Raw genomic sequence first — 20,898 nt, 5'->3', positions numbered from 1 at the left:
GTAATCATCAAAATTAAATGAAATAAACATTTGAAATATATGAGTTTGTATGTAATGTATGAATATAATATACAAGTTTCACTTTTTAAATGGAATTACTCAAATCAATCTACTTTTTCATGATATTCTAATTTTATGACCAGCACCTGTATTGTTCAAACATAAGCCTTTTAGTACATTTCCCATATGCCTTTAGGAATGTTGGGCATATACTGAAGTCAGTGGGTTTGTTGGAGATTTATAAGCATCTCTACACACAAACACTTAACATACCTGTGGTGGAATGACAATGAAAGCCTTCAGAAAAAGAGGGGGAATCTCTCGAAGCTCAGTGACTTCAATCGTTACTGAAACCCCAAAGTCAATGAAGAAAATCTCCATCACTCTGTTGCCGAACATGTTGGTCAACTGAAGGAGGAAAAAAAAAAGTGACAATAGCTGATTTCATACCCAAAACAACTCATTTGCTTTTGTATTTCAGATAAACCCATATTTTGAGTCGTGTTCTTACCTCTGCTCTGGCCCACTTTCCTTTGTAGCGGGCCAAACAGAACTTTCCATTGAAAGGTCTGGAAACCAGGCACTCGAATGTCATCTTGTAGGAACAATTGTATCAAGATTATTATTATTATTACTACTACTATGATTACTATTATTAAGAGTTTCTTCAATTCCAGACAGGAAAATGAATGAAAAACACAGAAAATGTTAATTGACAAATGGATTCATTTATCAGAGGGCAAATTCTTATGTTTGGCATTACAGAGTGTAATGTAGCATCAACTACAAAATCCATTTTGACACAACCTAACAGAGGGAATATGACCCCTCCTCAACCCCCATTCTAAAAAATCTGATTGTTCCCTCCAATAAATTATTTGAGAAAACTATACTTTTAAGCAACTTAAAAATCAGAAAGCACATCCACTATTTTTATAGGCCTCTCAGAAATTAGGTATAGACTTCCATTAGACCTTTGTTGGTCTTCTGCGGTTATCTGGCACCAAGCTATCAGGAGCAGGCTGTTTAAGACTTGGAATATTTCATTATTCATGAGTATCTGCTCAGATTCGCTTGGAAAATTAAGCCACACTTCAAAACAAACAGCAGCTCAGAGCGAATCCAGATTTCCCCACACTGCATGCTTACTGAGAATACTGGCAGCTGTGGCAAATTCACCAATGTGTGGAACCTAAAAATTTTAATGTTTACCTGAGACATGTAATATGCATCTACTTCTTCGAGCAACTTCCTCAGTCTCGCAGTGCCTCGGGAAGGCAGCTGACAGAAAATGGTGCCATCCGCACACACGCTTGACACGCACACATCCTGATGGGTAACATTCATCTACAGGAAAGGGAAAAATTAATGTTAGATGATGCTAGAAAATTTAACTATATGTGCACCACTCTGTTACCAGTTTATTGCTTTGATTCAAACTAAACTAAAAGCCAAACAGTTGTTTAAAAAAAAAAAAACCTTCAGCCTAAAAAGAGAATGTTCTGCATGTTAACATACAGAGAGAGGGTTGTTCATGGTCTTGTCCTGCAGAGCCTTCAAGCACATGGAGTTAATGTTGACGTCTTCATCTTGTGAGGTGTCATAAAATACTGCCAGTGGTGTTTCATCCTGCGGACATGGCTGCAATGTTTCCATCAGCAGGATCTTTCCAACTGCCAACTTATCCAACAAGGACAGCACCAGTAAATGGGAGCTGAATGCCTCCAGGCCTGGTAGGAGAAAGACAAAGAAAAGGTAAAAGATGATTATACTGGGGGTAGGATTCTGTAACGATAAATTACTCCTGATCTGTAATGCATACCAGCGACAAAAATAATTTCTCACTAAGTCTGCGCACCTGCAAGTCTGACATTAGTAGCTTGGAAAGGCAGAGAGAGGAAGTCCTGATGCAGCTCCTGCAGATTAGTCACACTTGTCTCCACAGAGAAGCCATAATCCACATAGAACACCTGGCAGACAGAAGAAAGTCTTTATGTGCATACGGCCTACAAACTAAAACTAGGTTTTATTACGAAAAGTGATGACAGATGAGAAAGCAGGCAGAGAGGGGGACAATGTGCACTTTAATGATTACAGGCCAAGACTCAGACTTGAGCCAGCTGCTAAACCTTGTTACGAGACGCCTGCTCTGCTAACAGAGTAAGTTACCTTGATCTTGTCCGGGTTTGTGACATCCATCACCTGCGCTCTGGCCATCTCCTCTCCGTCTTCCCCTCTGACAGCTACCAGCTGACCGATGACGGGATGAGCAACAATCTGCTGTTTGGAGCTGTAGAAGACCTGCATGACATCTTCCATGGCTTCCTGAGCGTTAGAGTAGTTTTCACCAACATACCTGAGCAGAAACATTCAAACTTTGTCATAAAAAAATAAACTTAAAAAATATAAACACACAGTTAAAGAGAAGTTAAACAATCAGAATATCTTAAAAGAAAATTTAGGTAACATGGTATTTAAGGAAGTTTTAGATGTAATAATTTTGCAAATGTGTGATAATTTCTTACAATAATACACTGAGCAGGAGTTTAATGTAAAGTAATATTCAATGTTGTGCATATGTAGCTCTACTAGTCTGTCACTTTTTTTTTATAGAAAATTAGTCTCCCTGAGTTTACATAAACTTATAACAATTCCACAATACTATTTCTGGTTTCAAATGTACCTTTAGAGTCACGTGTTTCAATCAGAAAAGCGAACTGGTTACGTTCATAATTAAAGATCATTCACATTATAATTTTACCAGAACATATTGGCAAATAAACAACTCTTGTGCTGTACTGAAAATAGTTCAAAGATACAGCAATAATCACAAATATACTAATGTGTTGTACCTTATAGTAACAACATTACTGCTCTTGGCCTCAGTCACCAGCACTGACGGGTACTGCTCAGAAGGAAGAACCAGACGTGGAGGAACTACAGAACCCACGACCTCCAAACCGGAGGGAAGAGGGTTGCTCCTGCACTGCTGGCTGTCTTGGCTGTCTGTGGCGTTCACGTCTAATCTGTTCGACTTGTACAAAATTGCCTGGCCAAATGTAAATAAATAAAAAAAAAAAATCATCCTCAACAAAGTCACATGAACAAACATGTTAAGAACACAAACTGGTAAGTAAATGCAGTTAATAATGCAAGAAAACCTGATTAAAATTAGCACTTTTTAACACCAAGAAAGGTGTTATTAGTGAAGATGCTATAGAGCATTCTCCAGTGTAATCATGCACAACAGCTTAAGACCCATTCAATGAGTGCATTATTTTAAACTGAACCAACAGCAAGCCATCATGCTCTCTTACCTTCTTCTTGTCACGTGGCAAGGGGTACTCCACAGTACATATGTCGCACAGAAGAGCCAAGTTCTCCAGAATCTGCTCAGGGAACGGCATCTTGTATGCATCCATAAAAAGTTTGGGCAAAGCGTGGGCCCACAGACCCTGACTGTACTTGGAGAGGAGCTCTTTTATATTCCGACGCACCTCAGCTGACATGACAACGGGAGGCTTAGAGGGAGAAGAAGGAGCAGAACCAGAAGTCGAGGAGAACGTCACTTTCAAAAGAGGCAAGATGTCCCGGTCGCGTTGAAGAGAGGACGTCTCAGTGGGAGCGTTGGTTGATCCAAGGCAAGTCCAGGTGGGGGCTAATGGGGTAGGGCTTCGGTTGTGGGTAACTTCGTGCAAACTGTGATCCTCTTTAGATCCATTGTTGAGGTTGACTGTAGGACTGACACGCGGGAGAAGACTAGGACCCCGACTGGGGTTGTGGGTAGGGCTTCTTAACGCCACAGATGGCAGGACATTTCCTGGAGCAGCAGGTTGTGGAGGAAAAATGAAAGTGGGCATAGCCAAAAGGTTTTTGGGGGAATCTCTAGTTTTAGGAACAGCAAAAGGAGACAGAATTGCAGATTTATGTTCAGGAGTTGAGGGAGGAGAAGAAACTGGTGTTGAATCCAAATGTGACCCTGGAGAAGAGTTGGTGTTATTTAAAGGGCTTTTAAGAGGTTTCAGAGGCAGAGGAGGGTAGATGAGCCGGTCAGCTCTGTTGGTGATGGAAGGTTTCTCCACCTGTGAGGAGAAAACAGGTGAGAAAAACAAAACAAAAACGATTGAACTGAAACTACATATCAAAATAAGAAGACCTGAAATATTTTCCTCATTTTGATAAGTCATTTTGGGCATTTTTTTCCCTCACTTGGCTAATAATAATAAAATTTTCAGTATAAAAATAAATATAATTTTTTTGCAATAGACCAAGTTTGACTGAAAAGGGACTTAAAAGTGAAAAAGCAGAGGTGAAAACTGTAACAAACTAAAGTTTATTTCGTTTGTAGGAGTTTTCTGTTTGTTCTTATTGTTGAAGACAGCACAAATGATCACAGTAGTAAACGCTAGTAACTTACCATGCAGATTTCTGCCCACTTCTCCACATCTAAGAGCACCTGAGGATGGAGCTTCTGCCTGAACATTTGACTGTAGACCTCGGGCAGTTTGGACATCCACAGTCCAGTGGAGTACTTCTCCAGAAGCTGCTTCATTCTGCTCTGCACCAACTCCACGTCATACAGAATATTCTACATGGAAAAGATGAAAATGGTCTAGTACTTTGCTATTTATCCCCTTAAACAACAGGAAAACTCCTTATGACAAACATTCAGCTACTGACTGAAGTGTACCCTAACAGGACAGTAAAGTCAGAGTGAATTTGTTCCCTCAAAGGTTTCAGGACAATCTGAGCTAAACTAATAAATGGTCAAACTGGGCAACACATGCGTACACAGGTCTGTACCTGAGATTTGCTGGGTGCAGAAACTTGCTCAAGGTGAATATCTGTGGAGAAAAGAAAAAGCAAATTAAAAGTCTGTAACTCTGAAATTAGCCTGTTTTTGCAGAACATTCATTTGTCTGATTGAGCCGGTTTTTAAAATCCAAATATGCTTCATTTAAAAATATGCTGTTGTAGAAATTTGAATCCTCTATAATTACCTCCTCAATGTGCCGAAACATAAATAGGACTAATAAATGTTTTTTTTATGCACCTTAAACTGTATTTGATTATTGTAAACTTTACTTAGGTCACTTAGTTTAGCTATTACAATTTGAACCCTTTAATCCTTATTCTCTTTAGAAAACCTTCTACTGTATGAGAGACTAAATAAAACAATGTACAAAGACAACTTATCTACTTCCTAAAATAATAAATCAATTTCCTTTATAACTGCTGAACTGTTTGTGTCTTAAACCATCTCAACCTTGTTTCATTCTATGTATTTTAGTAAAATGCATTTAAGTCTAATAAACTTTAAATATCAACAATCCATCACACAGGATTTAAGACAACAGAAACCCTGAAAATCTTACAACCCTGCTTAAATTCAGACTTAAAGGATGTTTTGACATCAATATATAGACAAACCTGTGGATTTGCTGTTTACAGTGTTTATGACACACACATTTTTCCTGTTGAAACAAACAAAAAAGTCTTAAGCATCACAAACATTAGATGAAACAGCTGCATTATGAAATCCCATCTAAATGGCAGCACTTGGAGAATAAAATGATATATCTGCACATTAAAAAAAGCTTTTACTGAACTAAGCTTTTGCATAAACATAAGCACACATGCCAAAATTTATCTAATAATTTATAATAAAACAACACTTTTCAGAGTTGGAGAAATGTTTTTAAACTTATCTGCCGTCATGTTCACCTGTTGGGTATGGCATTCTGTTTTACAGCTGGTTGAGCAGACGGCTGTCTGTGTTCAACAGGAGTGATGGAGCTTAACCTTCGGTCCAACTGCCTAGTGTTAAAAAAAATAAAAGTTTATATATTCTTGTTTTTACATATAACAAAAAGAAGAAAAAGCCTCAATAAGAAAAGCCAATTACAGAGAGCAACCACTATCTGGGTAACAATTTTTTTTATTGCAATAATCCCCAAATGCAGTCACTGATTATCATTATAGATGAATAATACCAGTAATTATGAATCCCTATGTTCTCTACCTAAAATCTCCAGAGGCGCTGCCCCCTCTGTAGCCTCCGTGGGATCGCGATCGGCTTGCTGCCCAGTTGGAGTTCCCTCCAGCTGACGGTTGGCGGAGAGAGGACCTCGGTGTGACTGGAAGCAGAGAAAGACGGAGAACAGATCACGTTCAAGGACAGAGAGAGGATCACCAAGAAGAACTGAAGACATTCATGTTCCCACCTCTCATTTCCATCAGAGCCCTTTGTGCGCTCAAAATGACTCAAGAGAAGGTTTGATGCAAAATGCTCATTTATTTCCCCTTCATGGTACATTTTTAATCATAACAGGCTCTTATATTGTAACAAAGTCTTTCCCATCTATAGAAACAATAAAGCAAACTAGCAGACCAAAACAATTTTAAAATGCTAGATAAGTAAACTAAAATGCTGAGAGACGCATTAAAAAACTATATGAAAAAAGGGACATCTGTTTCTTGTTGATATAAAATTTTGACTATAAAACAAAAAAAAAATGAAGGACAGCATGCGTCTTGTGTCGTACCGTTAAGCATGTAGGGGCTGGAGGGTTTGAACCTCATCTTGCAGTTGACAACCTGGGAGCGACCCGATTTCTTGGAGTTCTTCTGTTTGGCTACCAGCTCAGCAATGTGAGCCGTTTCCTTACACACTGAAGCAAAGCATCGCAGCTACAAAACACACGTGTAAATTTCATTCTGAACGCATACGACGCACTGGAAATGTCAGAGCGCCGCGAAAACACCGACAAACTTCTCTAAACCACTGGCAAAACGTTTTCCAGTTTCTCCGTTTTTTTGGTTTATGAAAGTCAAAAAATGTTACACAAGATTGATCACAATTATAATGACTCAAAGTCAGGCTTCCAGCTAAAGCCAGCCCTCACCTCACCCATGCGGTAATCCAGCTTCACTACAGACGGGATGCTCCTGAGGTAGTCCTCCAGGTTCGAGAAGCCCAGCTTCTTCAGTGGGATGATCTCTCCACACAGGGAGCGGTACTCCGACTGCAGGCTGCTCATAGATACACCCGTCTTGCTTGACTGGAGGACGGACCTCAACATTTTCTTTATGGACTCGCTATCCAGCATCTTGACAGAAATCCTGACCAAAAAAAAACAACAATTAGGCATTACATTTAAAGATTTCAGATTAGTACAAACAGACAGCTTCAGCTCATCATCATTCCAGACAGTTTGGACAACTTTAACAACAAGAAGCACTAAATAGACGTCAATTAAACAAACAATTCAGATTTTTATGAGCTAAAATCAAAAACGTGTTGTGTCTGTACTACTGAGTTTGCAAAGCAGAGGAAGGCAGAAACAAAAACACATCAAGAAAAATAAAGTTAGCCCAGTTAATAACTTACCTATAAAGCTTCCAGAATTGGATTAGTAATACACTCAGTATTGGTATTTCACATACAAACTCAATGATAATTTAAAGCATTCGAATCAAGCTGCCAAGCAAAAAAGAAAATAAAACACTTGAAAGCATTTATATAATACCATGCAAAAGTCTTGATTTGTGTCCCATTTCTTTATATTTGCTTCCAGATTTTGGGATCAATTATTCTTCAGTCTTTCTGAAGGTTTTTCCAAAAAGTCACTTAAACCTGACATTAGGCTTTGACAACTTAAACAAGGAACCATTTTTAAATAAGCAATTCATGATTAGCACCTTGTCACAAAGACACCTTCTGTCTTCATTTCTTTAAAAATACTAATAAGACAATATGACAGACATACAACATAAGGATTCACAAAGATATTAGCTGAAAACCAGTCAAAGCCCAAAGAAAACATGTGAAAGACCGTCATCAAAACCACCTTAAATGTAGAAATAGTCTTGCTTCTTGAAAGGAAGGTATAAAACTGGTTACTCTTACACACTGAGAGGGAAATAACATAAAAACGTAAAAAAGCAAACATGATTAACTTTTTAAAACCTTTTACGTTTGTTATGATTCAATATTAGTCTTCAGGATTGAATGTTAGAACCTGTTAACATGAAAGAGGAAAATATTTGTTAAAAACACCCTTATTTGGCAAAACGTTACAGAACAAATACCCGAACAGTGGCGTTTTCCTTCCTCTCTACCGTCCGGTGCTAGCTAAAGGACTATGACAACAAAAAAAAAAGTATTTATTCACGAATCTACCAAGTTAGCCTGAGCAGCAACAGCGTGTGACACGTTGGGAACACCAAACTGAAACAAAATCGGACTAAAATGGTTAAATTCACGGGTTGAGAAGCTAAAGGCGTCACCGTGTGGCTGTTAGCTAACGGCTAACGGCTAACTCGCCGTCCAGGAGCTCGTTTAAAGCAAGCTATACCGTCGCTTTTACACCGCAATTAATCTTTCACAAGACAAACAGGTCTTTTTTGTCACTACGTAGAAGCCGAAACCAAAATTTTGAGACAAAATGAAATGTTTAAATGAGAAAATTACCCGATCTAACGACTGTGTGCTCCTCTGGCAAACGTTTACGCTCAGAAGTTCAAAATGGCGGCGACGCCTCACTGTTCTGTCGTTTTAGCCGACTCATTTATTTTGTATTTTATATTTGTCTAATTGTCATATACATATGAATAATTAAACGTTGCAAGTTAATTCAGATATTTCTCTGTCATTATAAATACAGGAAAAAAGGGGAGGACGATGTAAAAACTGTTGAATTTAAACGTCTAAAATATGCTGCCTTTAAGTGTTGTCGGAAATTTTAAGTTCAAGTTGAACAGTACTTTAAAAAGAGCTGTATCAATGAGAGCGTAAAAATATCAATTAATAACTCGAACTAAATTGTTTTTTAGCTTACATAGGAACAAATTTATGTGCACTAATGTTCTACAAACTGTAACCAAAAGGTGTGGGATTTATTACTTATAATGATGTCAAACACATGTGGCAATTCCACAACAATAAGCATTTTAATTGTATTGTATTCACATTGTTTTAATGAGATAAAACAGAATAAACAATGTAATAGATGATACACAGGTTTAGCCCTGAAGCTAGTACACTTTGTTTTATTTATATAATTATTGTTCTGACCATTAATTGACCAAAAAATGTATTCAACCTTATTTAATCCAGAAAATAAAAACAGCTTTTTTATACAAATCCTAAACCTTTGTCACATTTTTATTCATTAAAAACAAAAGATAGTTGGCTAACTAATGTTCGTTGACCACTTTACCAAGAAATAACCAATGTTTATATGTTTTATTGATGTTAAGTCGCGTCAGTTTGTGTTGTTGTTGCCCTCAAAGAAAAAAAAAATTAATGTAGGTGACAAATGCAGTAACTTTACAGGAAAAACACCACCTTCTGCCTCGACAGCAGCTTTACTGTTAACATGATTCAGTTTGGACCTATTTATGAGCACATGAAGTTCAGCTGCAAGGATGTGCAGTGGTTGGTACCTTAGCCTCACATTAGGAAGGCCGCGCGTTTGTCTCCCGGCTTTTCTGCGTTTGCATGTTCTCCCTATGCTCACGTCAGTTTCCTCCCGGAGACCAAAAAAAACATGCATGTTAGGTGAACTGGTAACTCTAAATTGTCCCTAGTTGTGAGTAAAAGCATGAATGGTTGTTTGTCTCTATGTGTCCTAGTGATGGACTTCTGACCTGTCCAGGGTGTCCCCCCGCCTCTCGCACAGTGACTGCTGGAGATGGGCACCAGCTCCGGAAACAAAAAAAAACCAAACAAAAAAGATGGATGGACATGGAGTTAATTTCTAACAGTCTTCCTCAGGTGTGAATATGATTTCTGGCGGTGCCTGGGGCGGGGACTGGCGGCTCTGTGTTTGTGACGCCATGATCCAAGCCTGCACCGTTATCTCTGTCTGAGGAGATGATCGGCCCAGGTTGTGTTTTCTGAGTAGGATCAGAGGAGGGTTCTTCAGTAATGTGTAAATCAGCGCCCACCGCCTCCTGGCCTGGACGCTGGATGCTGGAAAATTAAATATGAGCAGGCGAAAGTTTACATACCAGACAGCTGAAAACTTATAGATGGCTGTTCGTGGTGCAAACACATTATTCTAACCTGACAGAGGGTTGTGAAATGTGGCGTATGCTGCTGCATTACGCCTCTCCAGCACGTTGGAGACCAGCAGCTGGCAGAAAGACACCATGACGGGGTTGTTGTGGTAATGGTCCGCAAAGATCATCCCTATCCATGTGCTGTAGCCTGGGACATAAGGTTTAAACCACACGCAGAACATTAGAGGAAGAAACGCTGCAGTAAAAGATTGGAAAAATGTATTCAGGAAAGAGGAAAAACCTAAAGAAATCATATCAAACTGGTTCAAGTTTATTGTCCCAGAGATCAAGCCGACACAAATCTTGCTATATTCCTCTTGAAGAAGCTGAACCCGAGTTGGCCAAAAGCTAAAAGAAGCAGAAAAGTAGCAGAAAATTAAACGTACCAAAAAGACTAGCTAGAAGTAGCAGAATGGTAGCCGAAAGCTAAAAAATAGCAGAACAGTTGTTAAAGGTTAATGTTAGCAGAAGGTGCAAAGACAAAAATAGAGTAAGTATGCTGAAGCAGATTTTAAAGAGAACAATTTTATGAAAGATTTGAAAATATATTGTTTTTCTATTGGGAAAATATTTGTATATAAAGTTCCAGCAGCCATCTCCTAAATGAGCTGAACATTTTATTATATGAACGGCTGAAGTAGAACAAATTATTTCGAAGTAGTTAAATGGCAAAAAATGCAGGGAAAAGTAAAAAAAGAAGAATATATATTTTTATATTTAAATGACTCAGCATTCACAGTGAACCTTTTCTTTTCTGTGAAATGCCACCATCTTGTGGACAATCTGGAAAACAACAGGTGACTATCCAACCCTCACACTCCACCAATATAAATCATATAAAAACAAAAATTTGCTTTAATGTTTGCGACTGAAAATAACAACATTGGTTGTTACTCTGAGCTACTTCAGTTCGGTGCATGTTTTGACCGTGTTTCTGGCGTAACTGAAGCTCACCAGCGTCCAGGGTTTCGTATCCCCTCTGCATGATGGTTCGGTCTATGCGGGACACCAGCCATGTCCCGACCATGAGGCTGAACAGCAGCCTGAGTATGCAGGTGCTGATGCCCATCACCACGTTGTAGAAAAAGAAGAAGTAATTGAAGCAGTGGAACGCCTTTCTGGAAAGCAAAGAAGAAAGAAGCTGTCATTTAAAGGAACCGGATTACCTTTAAATTACGTTTACTTGTTCCAAGAGCCTTGATAATCAATTTTACCTGTTTTCTCACTGAAAAAAATGTCCTTTATAATAATATTTTTGCATAAATAATAGATTCTATACTGAACAAAATTACACTAATGGTAATGGAAACAAGAATGGTGTCAGAACGTTATGATACAATATAACCTGAAAGTTATCTACTTCTTCTTCCAGGTGAGGAAGTCTTGTTTTATGGCTTTGTGCATAATAACCATTAAAGTTTGTGAATTTATTCAGTGTTTATCAGTGTGTGAAATCACTTCTTATCTCAACGGTTAGCAGTTACTGTCAAACAAAAGGAGCGTGATTTTTACCGCTATTTCGCAGACTTTATAGTCCTGAAATATAACCGACCTGTTGTTGAGAGCCAGAGGTTTCTGCTTGTCTGTGGGAGACATTTTGTCCTGAAGGAAGAAGACCTGAACCAGAACCACCTGAAGAATCACCAAGCCAATCACCAGACTAATGGTCAAACTGAGAGACACACGGGAAGTTTCAAAGATAATTAGAGACTCCGTCTAACCATCTTTATGCCATCAGAGACCCTCGGTCAGAGGGGAGGCAGTCTTACAGAATCAGGCCCAGGTGTTTCAGCATGCTCACTGTTTGTCCATGGGAAATGGGAAGAATAAACGTGTAGACCAACAGCAGTGCTAACAAGAAGTGGACAAAATGGACGATGAAGTAGCCTGAATGAAAAGAAGGGGGAAAAAAAAGCAGTTCAGGTTTTATTTGATTTGATTCATGTATTCAGCTCCTAACCATTTCCCCCGTCATTCAGATTCCAAATGCTTTCCCTCCCGCTTTACAGGACTGATGCAGGGAAGCGCAAAGACTTGCATTTTTGCATCTACATCTTTATTTAATTTACATCTTGCCGCAAAGCTAGAAGCACAAGAATGCACACGCATATATTTTTAGGTTTGCTTTAATGTTTTTGGTAAGATTTTCATCCTACATTTAGATCCTGTCCTATGTTTCAGTTGTTTATGTGTTTAAAAGTAAAAAAAAAAAAAACTTACCCCACAGAGTAAACGCTATCTGCCATCCAGAGTATCTTGCAATAGACGCCTGTAAAGGTTTATGAGAAAATTTAAGCATTTAGCAATAAGGCATGAAGAAGAATATACAATAAACTCTGTAAATCAAACACAAAACCAGTGCTCAAATGGATTGTTGCTGTATAATATGTGTAAGAATTTCTCAAGTAGATTTGACTTTGTGGATAATTATTGTGAAGCCAAAGTCAAATGATTATTTTTCCTTCTAAGTTAGCCTGAAATCATTTCATATCTCCTCATAGTTGCATCTAAATGGGAAACAGAAATTGGCACAAGCCTCCTGAAACATGACTCGTCCACCCCAAACACCCAACAAGCCATCAGAGGCTTGAATTATTGCTGAATTTATGGCACCGCTTAAAGGTTTTGACATACCTGTTCAGAATAAAAAGGTGAATGTGTTCAAGGTTTTAACGAATATGTATTTTTTATCAGAAGTTTCTGACTTAAAAAAAACTATTTCTGCTTTGAAAGGTTATCTGCCCTCCTGTCTGACCTTGTTTTTAAAAGCTTGGGTGTTTTACTTACGACACTGATGGCAGATGCAGGATTGTGAAACTTCTCGGGGAGAAAACCTTTCTTCCCCTTCCAGAGTCTCTTCAAGTGTTTCCTAGGGCGACAGTTTATGGTTTAAATCACTGCAGTGAAAATAAGTATGTGTTTTACATACGTCACAACAGATAATAATAATAATGATGAAGAAAAAAAGAGAATCCATCACTTCATTTCCACCTCAGCGTGTGTGATTCATAGTTTTCTTACCTGTAACAGGTCAAAATGTGGAAGATGTAAGCAACAGAGTTGAGACTGGCAAAGATGGTGGTGGCAAGCCAGGATTCTGAAACAAACCAACACGAATCTTCAGTTTATGATCCGAGACGTGTGTTCATGTCTTACTGCTCCCCCCGTTCTGTTAGTTCTACAAAAATACTTATAGCTTATCAAGGTTAGAGCAGTGTCCATAGTTGACTTTTTGGGAATTTTCTTGTCGGCATAGTTAAAAACCATGAACACAAATCTGGTGGTAGCCATAAAATAATCGTCTAAAATGAGCCTTTATCATAGAAGAACGCTTCAAACTCACTCCTGGCCACGTAGATGCATTCTTCAATCCATAACACTGTGTCTTTCAGAGTCTGGTTATGAAAGGTGATCCCATCTTCGAGAGCATTCTTCCAGTTTTCTGCTCGGTCAAATACAGCATCACTGAGACTGTAGTCTGCTAGAGTGACCTGGACAAAATGTCAGAAAGACACATAAACACAGCAGCCGCTTCACGGGAGGACAGTTCTGCTCGATGAAAACATGTTTCCTCACTATATACAGGCCTATGATGGATATGATGGCAGTGCCGATGATCCTGTTGGGAAACTTGAAGTGGGGGTCCCATTCATACACTCGTCTCTGGAACCAGCTGAGGGGTTTGCTGCAGCGCAGGAAGTAAACAAACAAACAAACAAACAATGCTTGTGTGAATTCATACCAGTGTATTTCAAATGATGTGTTTTTTTGTTTTTAGCACAACTGAAAAAGTCTGATGCTGAATATTTAACAGGGCCCTCGAGCATTACAGTTGGAAAAAACGACTCTCACCATGAGCACCTGAACGCATCATGTTGGATTAACAACGATCCATTATCATAATAATGACAATTATTTCAACTAAAAATATTTAACAATGCACATCATAAAGACCTGTGCTGAGGTGCCCTTCTCAGGAGTCTCTTGACATGTTGGGCCTGATGTTGCTCAACCAGTTCTCCAGGGTCCTGCTAATAGAAATAGCAACTAGTAAAATTACTTATGAATGTTTAAAAATTATTATTTTTTTGCTCTAATATGGGACATCCTCATAAGCAGATGTTACGATCGCAAGAAAAATAAAATAACATGAGGACAAAACAGAGCAAAGGAAGCTCAAATATGTATAATTATTGGTACATTACAGTATGTTTGATGGGAAATCTTATGCTTAGCTTATGTATTTTGTATTTCGCCTGCTTTTAATGGCGGCGGGCGATAACTACACACTGACCTCTGGTTCCAGTTGCAGATGTATGCGAAACTCTTTAACCAGCATGTAAATGAATCGTCCCAGGAGGAAGATGAGCGAGAGGACGCAGGGCCACTGGGCAATTATCTTCTGGTACTTCCCCAGAATCTTCAGAAGGAAGAATAAAGTCAAGAGTCAAAACAGGTATATATTTGTTCTGAAATTAGGCAGCTTTAAAAATGTAATATCTTCAGGTTTGGCTTCAAACTTCATAAATCCTGGATGTTCAGTAAAAACCCTCATTCCTGCCTCAGCCTACCTCCCCACCTGGACACGTCACCATATCCCAGACAGTGATGATGATCCTGGAAACAGGAAACAGCAGCAGAGACAGACAGGAAGTCTCACTTAGTTTGACGTTTTGTTCAGATGTCGGCAGCTTTTACACTAATGTGAAAGTGCAGCATTAATGTTGAGAGCTGAAAGTTGCTGAAGAAGCTAAAACTGAGCTGTTAAAGCTGAAAGATGCAGAACATTATCTAAAAGCTAAAAGGAACAAAATGCCAGTTAAAAGCTAAAGGTAGCGGAATGCTATCTAAAAGCTAAATATGGGTAAAACACTAGCTAAAAGTAGCAAAAGGTGAGCTAAAAGCAGCAAAAAGTTATCTAAACATAAGTAATAAAAAGCTAGATAAAGTAGAAAATGGCTAAAGTAGAAAAAGCGTAGCTCAAAACTTAATAAAAGGCTAGCATAAAGCTAAAAGTTCTGAAAGGTGAGCTAAAAATATCAAAAGGATAGCTAGAAGCTAAAAGTAGCAAACTGGTAGCTAAAAGTAGCAGAACAATAAAAGCAGCATAAGAAGACAAAATTAGAGTCAGTATGCTGAGGCAGATTTAAAAACAATGTTTTTGAAGGAATTAAAAACATCTGAATGTTTTCGTATGGTGAAAATAACTGTAAATAAAATGAAATATTTTGAAAACTGTAAAAGTCATAAAAACAAAAATCAGAGCACCCATTTGATTGAGCTAAATGTTTTGATATATGAATGGCTAAATTAGTATAAAGTACACAGAAGGAGTTAGATTACAAAAACCATACAGAAAATAAAAAATTAAATCCAGAAAACAATAATGTGAATGCTGAATCAGCGTTCAGCCAATTAATGTTTACCAGGACACAGAGTAGAGGATTCCCAGCACAGCGCCGGTCATTCTGAACGGTGTCGACAGGCAGGCGAAAAAAGGGAAATACACCAGGCCCACTTCTAAAGCTCCAATCAGATACACTATGGCTGGAGTCAACAGAGAACAGCGTATCAGGCGCAGTAATTATATGAGCCATGACAATGAAAATGATAGAGAAAAAAACCCCTCTGTACTTCTGGCCCAGGGCACGATGCTGAAGGGGATGTACTTTTCAGAGAAGAGCAGCAGAACGCTGCTCGACACGGCGCCATATGCAAATCCATAAGACCAGCGGTTACTGAGGCTGCCGACTGTATCCAAAGGCCTGGGGCACACAATACAGACAGGCATTTGGGTGATTTGAATAATAAGGAATTAGTTCCCTTTTACCGACAACTGTTGTTGACTTACACCACAATACCAAACCGTCCTTCGAGGAAAGCCAGCCTGTGGTCAATGGCCAGTCTCTGAGCTCGCCTCTGGAGGAACGACAGCACCGCTGTGATCAGCACCTGCCAGATAAGATATCAGCTCTTATTATGGGAGCATTGAAAACAGGGGTGGAAATTAAAAATTTTGTCCACCAGCCATAGTGGCTCGCTTTTATCTAAATAACATTCGGGTTGAATGATCATTAATTATCCAACAACTAGTTAATTTACCAACAAGTCTTTAACTGTGTTTATTCCTCTCATCATGGACAACAAGTCTTTAACTGTGTTTGGAGACATTTGTTCTTTTTTTGCAAAAGTTACCAGGGGGGAACAAAATATTTCAGCCGTCTGAAATAATCGGTTCCCCCTCTAAAACATGGGACAAAAATAATTTACCAAAAAGTCCTTAACTGTGTTTATTTCTCTCACCATGAACAACAAGTCCTGTGAATTTGGAGACATTTGTTCTTTTTTTGCTAAAGTTACCAGGGGGGAACAAAATATTTCAGCCGTCTGAAATAATCGGTTCCCCCTCTAAAACACAGGACAAAAATAAATTACCAACATCTCCTTACCTGTGTTTATTCCTCTGTATTATGATATTATTAGCACATTTTAGTTTTAAAAGAATGATGTTTTTTTGTTTTCTTAATGAGAAATATTTGCCCCTCTAAACAATTCTGTTAATAGATAAGTCATTATTTACGGAGACGCAGGGGGAACCGTATCTGATGGGGGAACACGGCTCGACGTAACAGCAGCAACTCGAGCACATTGCTGCCCCCTATATGTCAAGAGGACAAATAACACCTTTTCTGTTCAAATTGCCAACCCGCCACAGTGGCGTGTGTGTTGATCAAATTCACCCACTTCAAATATTTACCCGCATTTGGCCGGTGGCGGGTGCTAATTTCCACCCCTAAGGATAGAATCGCATCTGAGTGAAAGTAAGAACTAACTGATAGTTCAGGAAGACAACTGTTTTTTTTAAAAAAGTCTTAAACTTACTCTCATTCCTTCACGTTTTTCTGCCTATCTGATTATTTATTTGCGTTTTATTAGTGTAATTTATGCTTTTTTACAACAGGAGTTCATCTTCTGTGTTGGTTCTAATAAGGCAGTTTCGTGTTCTGTTTTAGAGAAGCTTCGTGGGCTGAATGGTGGCGCAGTCGGTTAGGTTGCAGGTTTGATTCCTGGCTGGGGCCTTTCTGCATGTTCTCCCTGTGCATGTGTGAGTTTCCTCTAAAAGGCATGCATGTTAGATTAATCTGTGACTCTAAATCGGTGGGTACAGCCCGTGTCTTGCCCAATGACCACCAGAAAATGAAAGGATCAGTTCACAGGATTCTGTTTAACATTGAGAAAACACAACATATGATCAAATGATAACTGAATTTCTGCCACCATTATATCCGTTTCCTCTGTAATTGATGGTTTTATTTCATGTTTATCTAATGCTTGCTGATAAAATAAACTGCTTTTATCTGAGCTGGTTCACTCACTGTTCCCTCAGGGTGGTCGGGCCGACACAAAATGGATGCCAAGCGTTTTCATAAAACAGTATCTCAGGAAAACATGAAATAGGTGAACCCTTTATTCTTTTTGTACAGGAGCCACGAATGCAAGACTTACAGCTGGTACGAGTGAAAGATGCAGGAAGAGGTCCACCGAGATGTTGTTTTGACAGCTTACAATGCTGGAGGGACTGGAAAGGCTGTAATATAAAAAGAAGTGAATATGAGCGCTAACAAACACAATGGATCCAAACATAACTGATCCCAGGCAAGTTAGGATAATGTCCGAGTCAGAGTTTTACTCTGCATCGTTAGTCTGAGCCAGCAGTCTGTTTGATTTTATATTCTGCAGACATCAGGTATCCCGGGTTTGTATATGCTCTGTATTCGATTTCAGATTATTTACATTTCTATTTTGGTTTGAACTGATGCAGACGGTGTTGATAGTTGGTTGAATACTTAATGGTTCCTGTAATTTTAGTTGTTTCGTCACAAACCTGGGCCGCAGATTAGAAAGCGGTGATGTCACGAGAAGAGACCGGGTCTGTTAGAAAACCTACAAGGTTTTAATTCAGGTTCTTGTTTTTCTGCGATATAGTTGGTGATTAATGTTATTGATCAAAAGTTTGTTACTTTTTTAAGTATGTAAACTTACCTGTGTAAATAATGGAAAAACAAGGAAGCCATTTGAAGATGAGGACCTGATTGTTTGTGCAGAGGAGTGAAACAACAGGTCATTGTGGCCGGGTGCACTTGCTGTTATTTGTTTTCCCATTTCAGCCGAAGTTGATGTTAATGTTAAGATCCTTTTGATTTATGTATTTAGTTGGTTGTCAACAACTACTAACTACTCTGGACGACTTCTGCTTTCTGCCATTCCCTCTGACCAGGATACGCTGCACTGATCATTAACAAGGTTTAATTAAACAGACCTCAAAACAAATGGATGACTCTCTCAATATGTCAACAAACTGGACTTCATGTCTACTTTTGTAATGACTGGATTCAAAGAGGTTGTGCTCAACTAAAAGCTGACTGTGGTGAAGTAAAATGTGTCATGGTACGGAACCGAAAGGCTGTACTTACTTCTGTTCCTCCGAGTTTCTTATCATCGTTGGTCAGTCAGTTCATGGAAGCTGAGAAACCTTTAGATCTGCTCTTCTGTGAGGAGAAGGGAAGCAGCTGTGGATTAAAACCACAACTCCATTTCCTGGTTTCCACCATGTGACTCGGCTGACCTTTGACCACAGGATCCATCGGTTTCTGTCTTTATGTCCGGCTTTGTTTTGTTTGCAGACAGTCGTTTTTTTTCTTCTCTTCTAACACAATAAATGTCTTTGACCGCTGTGTCGTTTAGTCTGAGGCATGTGTCAACAATGAGCTCACCCATCCAGATAACCAGCAAATCATTCACCTGCTGCTTTCAGCTCACAGAGGAACATTATCACCTAACACCTTAAATAAATAAAATATCAGAACCACAAATACTGAAATTCAGATTTTATTGCAATGCCAGTTTAGGGAAGATGATGTGATCCTTCCTGGTTCGGCCTCTTGGTGACGTTACTGTCAGCCTTCCAGGTCAGCAACTTTTCTCCTTTACGATCAAAATGTTCATCTTGGTTGTTCTGAGGAGAGAATGGTGACATAATGTGGTTGTTACTCACTGTCAGCTGAGATTCAGATCAGCTTCTTATAGTAAAAACAGATAATAAGGTGAAATCACGAGTCACATTTGTTAAGTTCATACAAAAAAAATGAGGTGTGTGAGGGGATTGCATAAATACAAAGGTTGAAATGATAGATGTAAATTGTAACAAAAAGAGACTAATGTGTTTAAAAATGAAGATAAAAATCATTTATAGACAACATTTGCAAGAAGAACGACCAGTTGATAAAATACACTGTGATCTTTTTTTTGCCATTATTTGAAGAACCAAAGTTTTTTGTAAAATACATTTTTCAAAAAATGTATGAAAAGAGGTTCATCATGTAATTGCTTGTGTGTGTGTGCGTGCATTCATTTATCTATCTGCTAGCAAAAGTTCTTATAAACTAGTTAACAAATTTTAACAAAACTCTCAGAAAACAATCACTGGATGTACATCTACAACTGATTAACCTTTCGAGCCTGCCCAATTCAAGATGGCCGCCATTACTACTTTACAAAGAAAGAAAGAAAAAAAAAAACCCACAATTTTACAAATATTGAGGTAAAGTTTGATATGATAGTGGCTCAGAGTCATTCTCAACACTTCCTCTGAGCACTAACGGATCACGTAGGATCTTTGTTTAAGACTTTGGCGTCTTTAGTAAAAGCTTGTTTCATGTTTTAAAGGGATAGTTCAGATCTTTTGAAGTGGTTCTGTTAAAAGGTTATAAACAACTGATGTTTAATTTTGGAGAAATAAAGTTTAATTCTGACAAACTGACGAGCTAACAGCTGGTTCAAACAGGGCTAAGACCAAAGTGTGTTTCTATTTATTTATATATAAACAACTATGATATGAAATTGACTTGACGGCAGCAGTCCTCTTTGGTCTAAGTCTCGCTTGGGCATAGCTCGTCACTTTGGTCAGAATTCAACTCCTATTTCTCCAAATTGAGGCTCTCTGAACAGCTGTCTGGAGGAGATAATGTGATCTTTACAAAAAGAATCTGCCGTTTGGTCACCACCAGGGGGAGACAAACTCACCCTTCAGTCTGTGGACAGTCATTATGTGTGAAAGTGAGCAAGTGTGTGTGTCTGTATGGAGTGTGGAGCAGCTGTGTGGACTCACTGTCTCTGCACACAGAGGGTACACTCGTTGGCATAAGTGTTTCCATCGCTGCCGCACACGGGAGCGAGGTTCAGAGGGCACGCCACAATCTCCCCCATGTCAGGACAAGAGGGCTGCCAGAAATGCAAACGTTTTAAAGAGATAAAACAAAATCTCTCACATTAAAATGGGTACTTAAAGATCCATTAATAGGGATATTTTTTTTCACATGCATCGAAAGTGACACACTTTTCCAAACACACGAACAACTTGATTAAAAACTTTGTCACCTCTCTCATGAGTCCAGATTTCTCAGCTTCATCTTAGAAAAAGGGGAACAAAATAAGACACATCTTAAATTTAAAAATCTAGTATAATAATGTATAATGATTTCTACAACTGAATTTAAATCACTTTGTACGTATTTGCGCTGACCATTATTTAAAAAGCTGCATCAAAGAGTTAAAGTGACTCAATTTTTTAAGTTCAGACTACCAAATGTCAAACGTATCTAAACAACTTTTTGTTTTCATGTAAAGGTGTTGTCCTTTTTTTACCTGCAGCCACACAGATGAGCAGAAGTCCCAGCAGAACAGCTCTCCCGATCATGATGTTGGTGAATGAATAACAGAGAACGACAGATACCTGCGAGTAAGCCCGTTTTTACTGGTGGTGTAATTGTTTTG

General features: G+C 38.7%; 3 protein-coding genes across 4 annotated transcripts in view; all 3 read right to left on the bottom strand.

The window, feature by feature from the left end:
• tdrd7a (tudor domain containing 7 a) overlaps positions 1–8,786 on the bottom strand; it is a 13,163-nt gene extending 4,377 nt beyond the window's left edge. The window contains exons 1-16 of the mRNA XM_017425615.3: positions 8,474–8,786; positions 6,906–7,122; positions 6,546–6,690; positions 6,023–6,137; positions 5,725–5,817; positions 5,431–5,474; positions 4,804–4,844; positions 4,418–4,588; positions 3,318–4,082; positions 2,853–3,049; positions 2,170–2,356; positions 1,859–1,970; positions 1,519–1,730; positions 1,213–1,347; positions 512–595; positions 274–408 (exon numbers count right to left, since the gene is read on the bottom strand). Coding sequence (XP_017281104.1) covers positions 274–408; positions 512–595; positions 1,213–1,347; positions 1,519–1,730; positions 1,859–1,970; positions 2,170–2,356; positions 2,853–3,049; positions 3,318–4,082; positions 4,418–4,588; positions 4,804–4,844; positions 5,431–5,474; positions 5,725–5,817; positions 6,023–6,137; positions 6,546–6,690; positions 6,906–7,109 — 2,640 coding nt within the window. The 5' untranslated portion in view covers positions 7,110–7,122; positions 8,474–8,786. The remainder of the gene's footprint in view (positions 1–273; positions 409–511; positions 596–1,212; positions 1,348–1,518; positions 1,731–1,858; positions 1,971–2,169; positions 2,357–2,852; positions 3,050–3,317; positions 4,083–4,417; positions 4,589–4,803; positions 4,845–5,430; positions 5,475–5,724; positions 5,818–6,022; positions 6,138–6,545; positions 6,691–6,905; positions 7,123–8,473) is intronic.
• A 104-nt stretch (positions 8,787–8,890) lies between these two features.
• Positions 8,891–18,751, bottom strand: stra6l (STRA6-like). Of its 2 annotated transcripts, none has more exons than XM_017425618.3 (18): positions 18,540–18,751; positions 17,572–17,653; positions 15,917–16,017; positions 15,700–15,830; positions 15,492–15,612; positions 14,637–14,682; positions 14,360–14,485; positions 14,020–14,096; positions 13,642–13,750; positions 13,409–13,556; positions 13,087–13,162; positions 12,853–12,934; positions 12,286–12,334; positions 11,835–11,952; positions 11,618–11,737; positions 11,020–11,183; positions 10,070–10,213; positions 8,891–9,976 (listed from the first exon to the last, which is right to left on the bottom strand). In XM_017425618.3, exons 1-18 carry the CDS (start codon positions 18,563–18,565, stop codon positions 9,762–9,764), a joined length of 1,935 nt encoding a protein of 644 aa, XP_017281107.1. In that variant the 5' UTR covers positions 18,566–18,751; the 3' UTR covers positions 8,891–9,761. The 2 variants fall into 2 exon arrangements, with proteins under 2 accessions (XP_017281107.1, XP_017281108.1); XM_017425619.3 differs by having other exon boundaries at positions 8,892–9,976; positions 14,020–14,093; positions 18,540–18,749.
• A 187-nt stretch (positions 18,752–18,938) lies between these two features.
• Positions 18,939–20,898, bottom strand: spink4 (serine peptidase inhibitor, Kazal type 4). The gene is made up of 4 exons (XM_017425629.3): positions 20,770–20,898; positions 20,503–20,534; positions 20,234–20,346; positions 18,939–19,081 (listed from the first exon to the last, which is right to left on the bottom strand). The coding sequence occupies exons 1-4, from the start codon at positions 20,819–20,821 to the stop codon at positions 19,036–19,038; spliced, it is 243 nt and encodes an 80-aa protein (XP_017281118.1). The 5' UTR covers positions 20,822–20,898; the 3' UTR covers positions 18,939–19,035.

This window comes from Kryptolebias marmoratus, linkage group LG3, assembly GCF_001649575.2.
Source record: "Kryptolebias marmoratus isolate JLee-2015 linkage group LG3, ASM164957v2, whole genome shotgun sequence".
Classification (NCBI taxonomy): domain Eukaryota; kingdom Metazoa; phylum Chordata; class Actinopteri; order Cyprinodontiformes; family Rivulidae; genus Kryptolebias; species Kryptolebias marmoratus.
The sequence above is the reverse complement of the archived record's forward strand: the minus strand, read 5'-3'. Positions and strand labels throughout refer to the sequence as shown.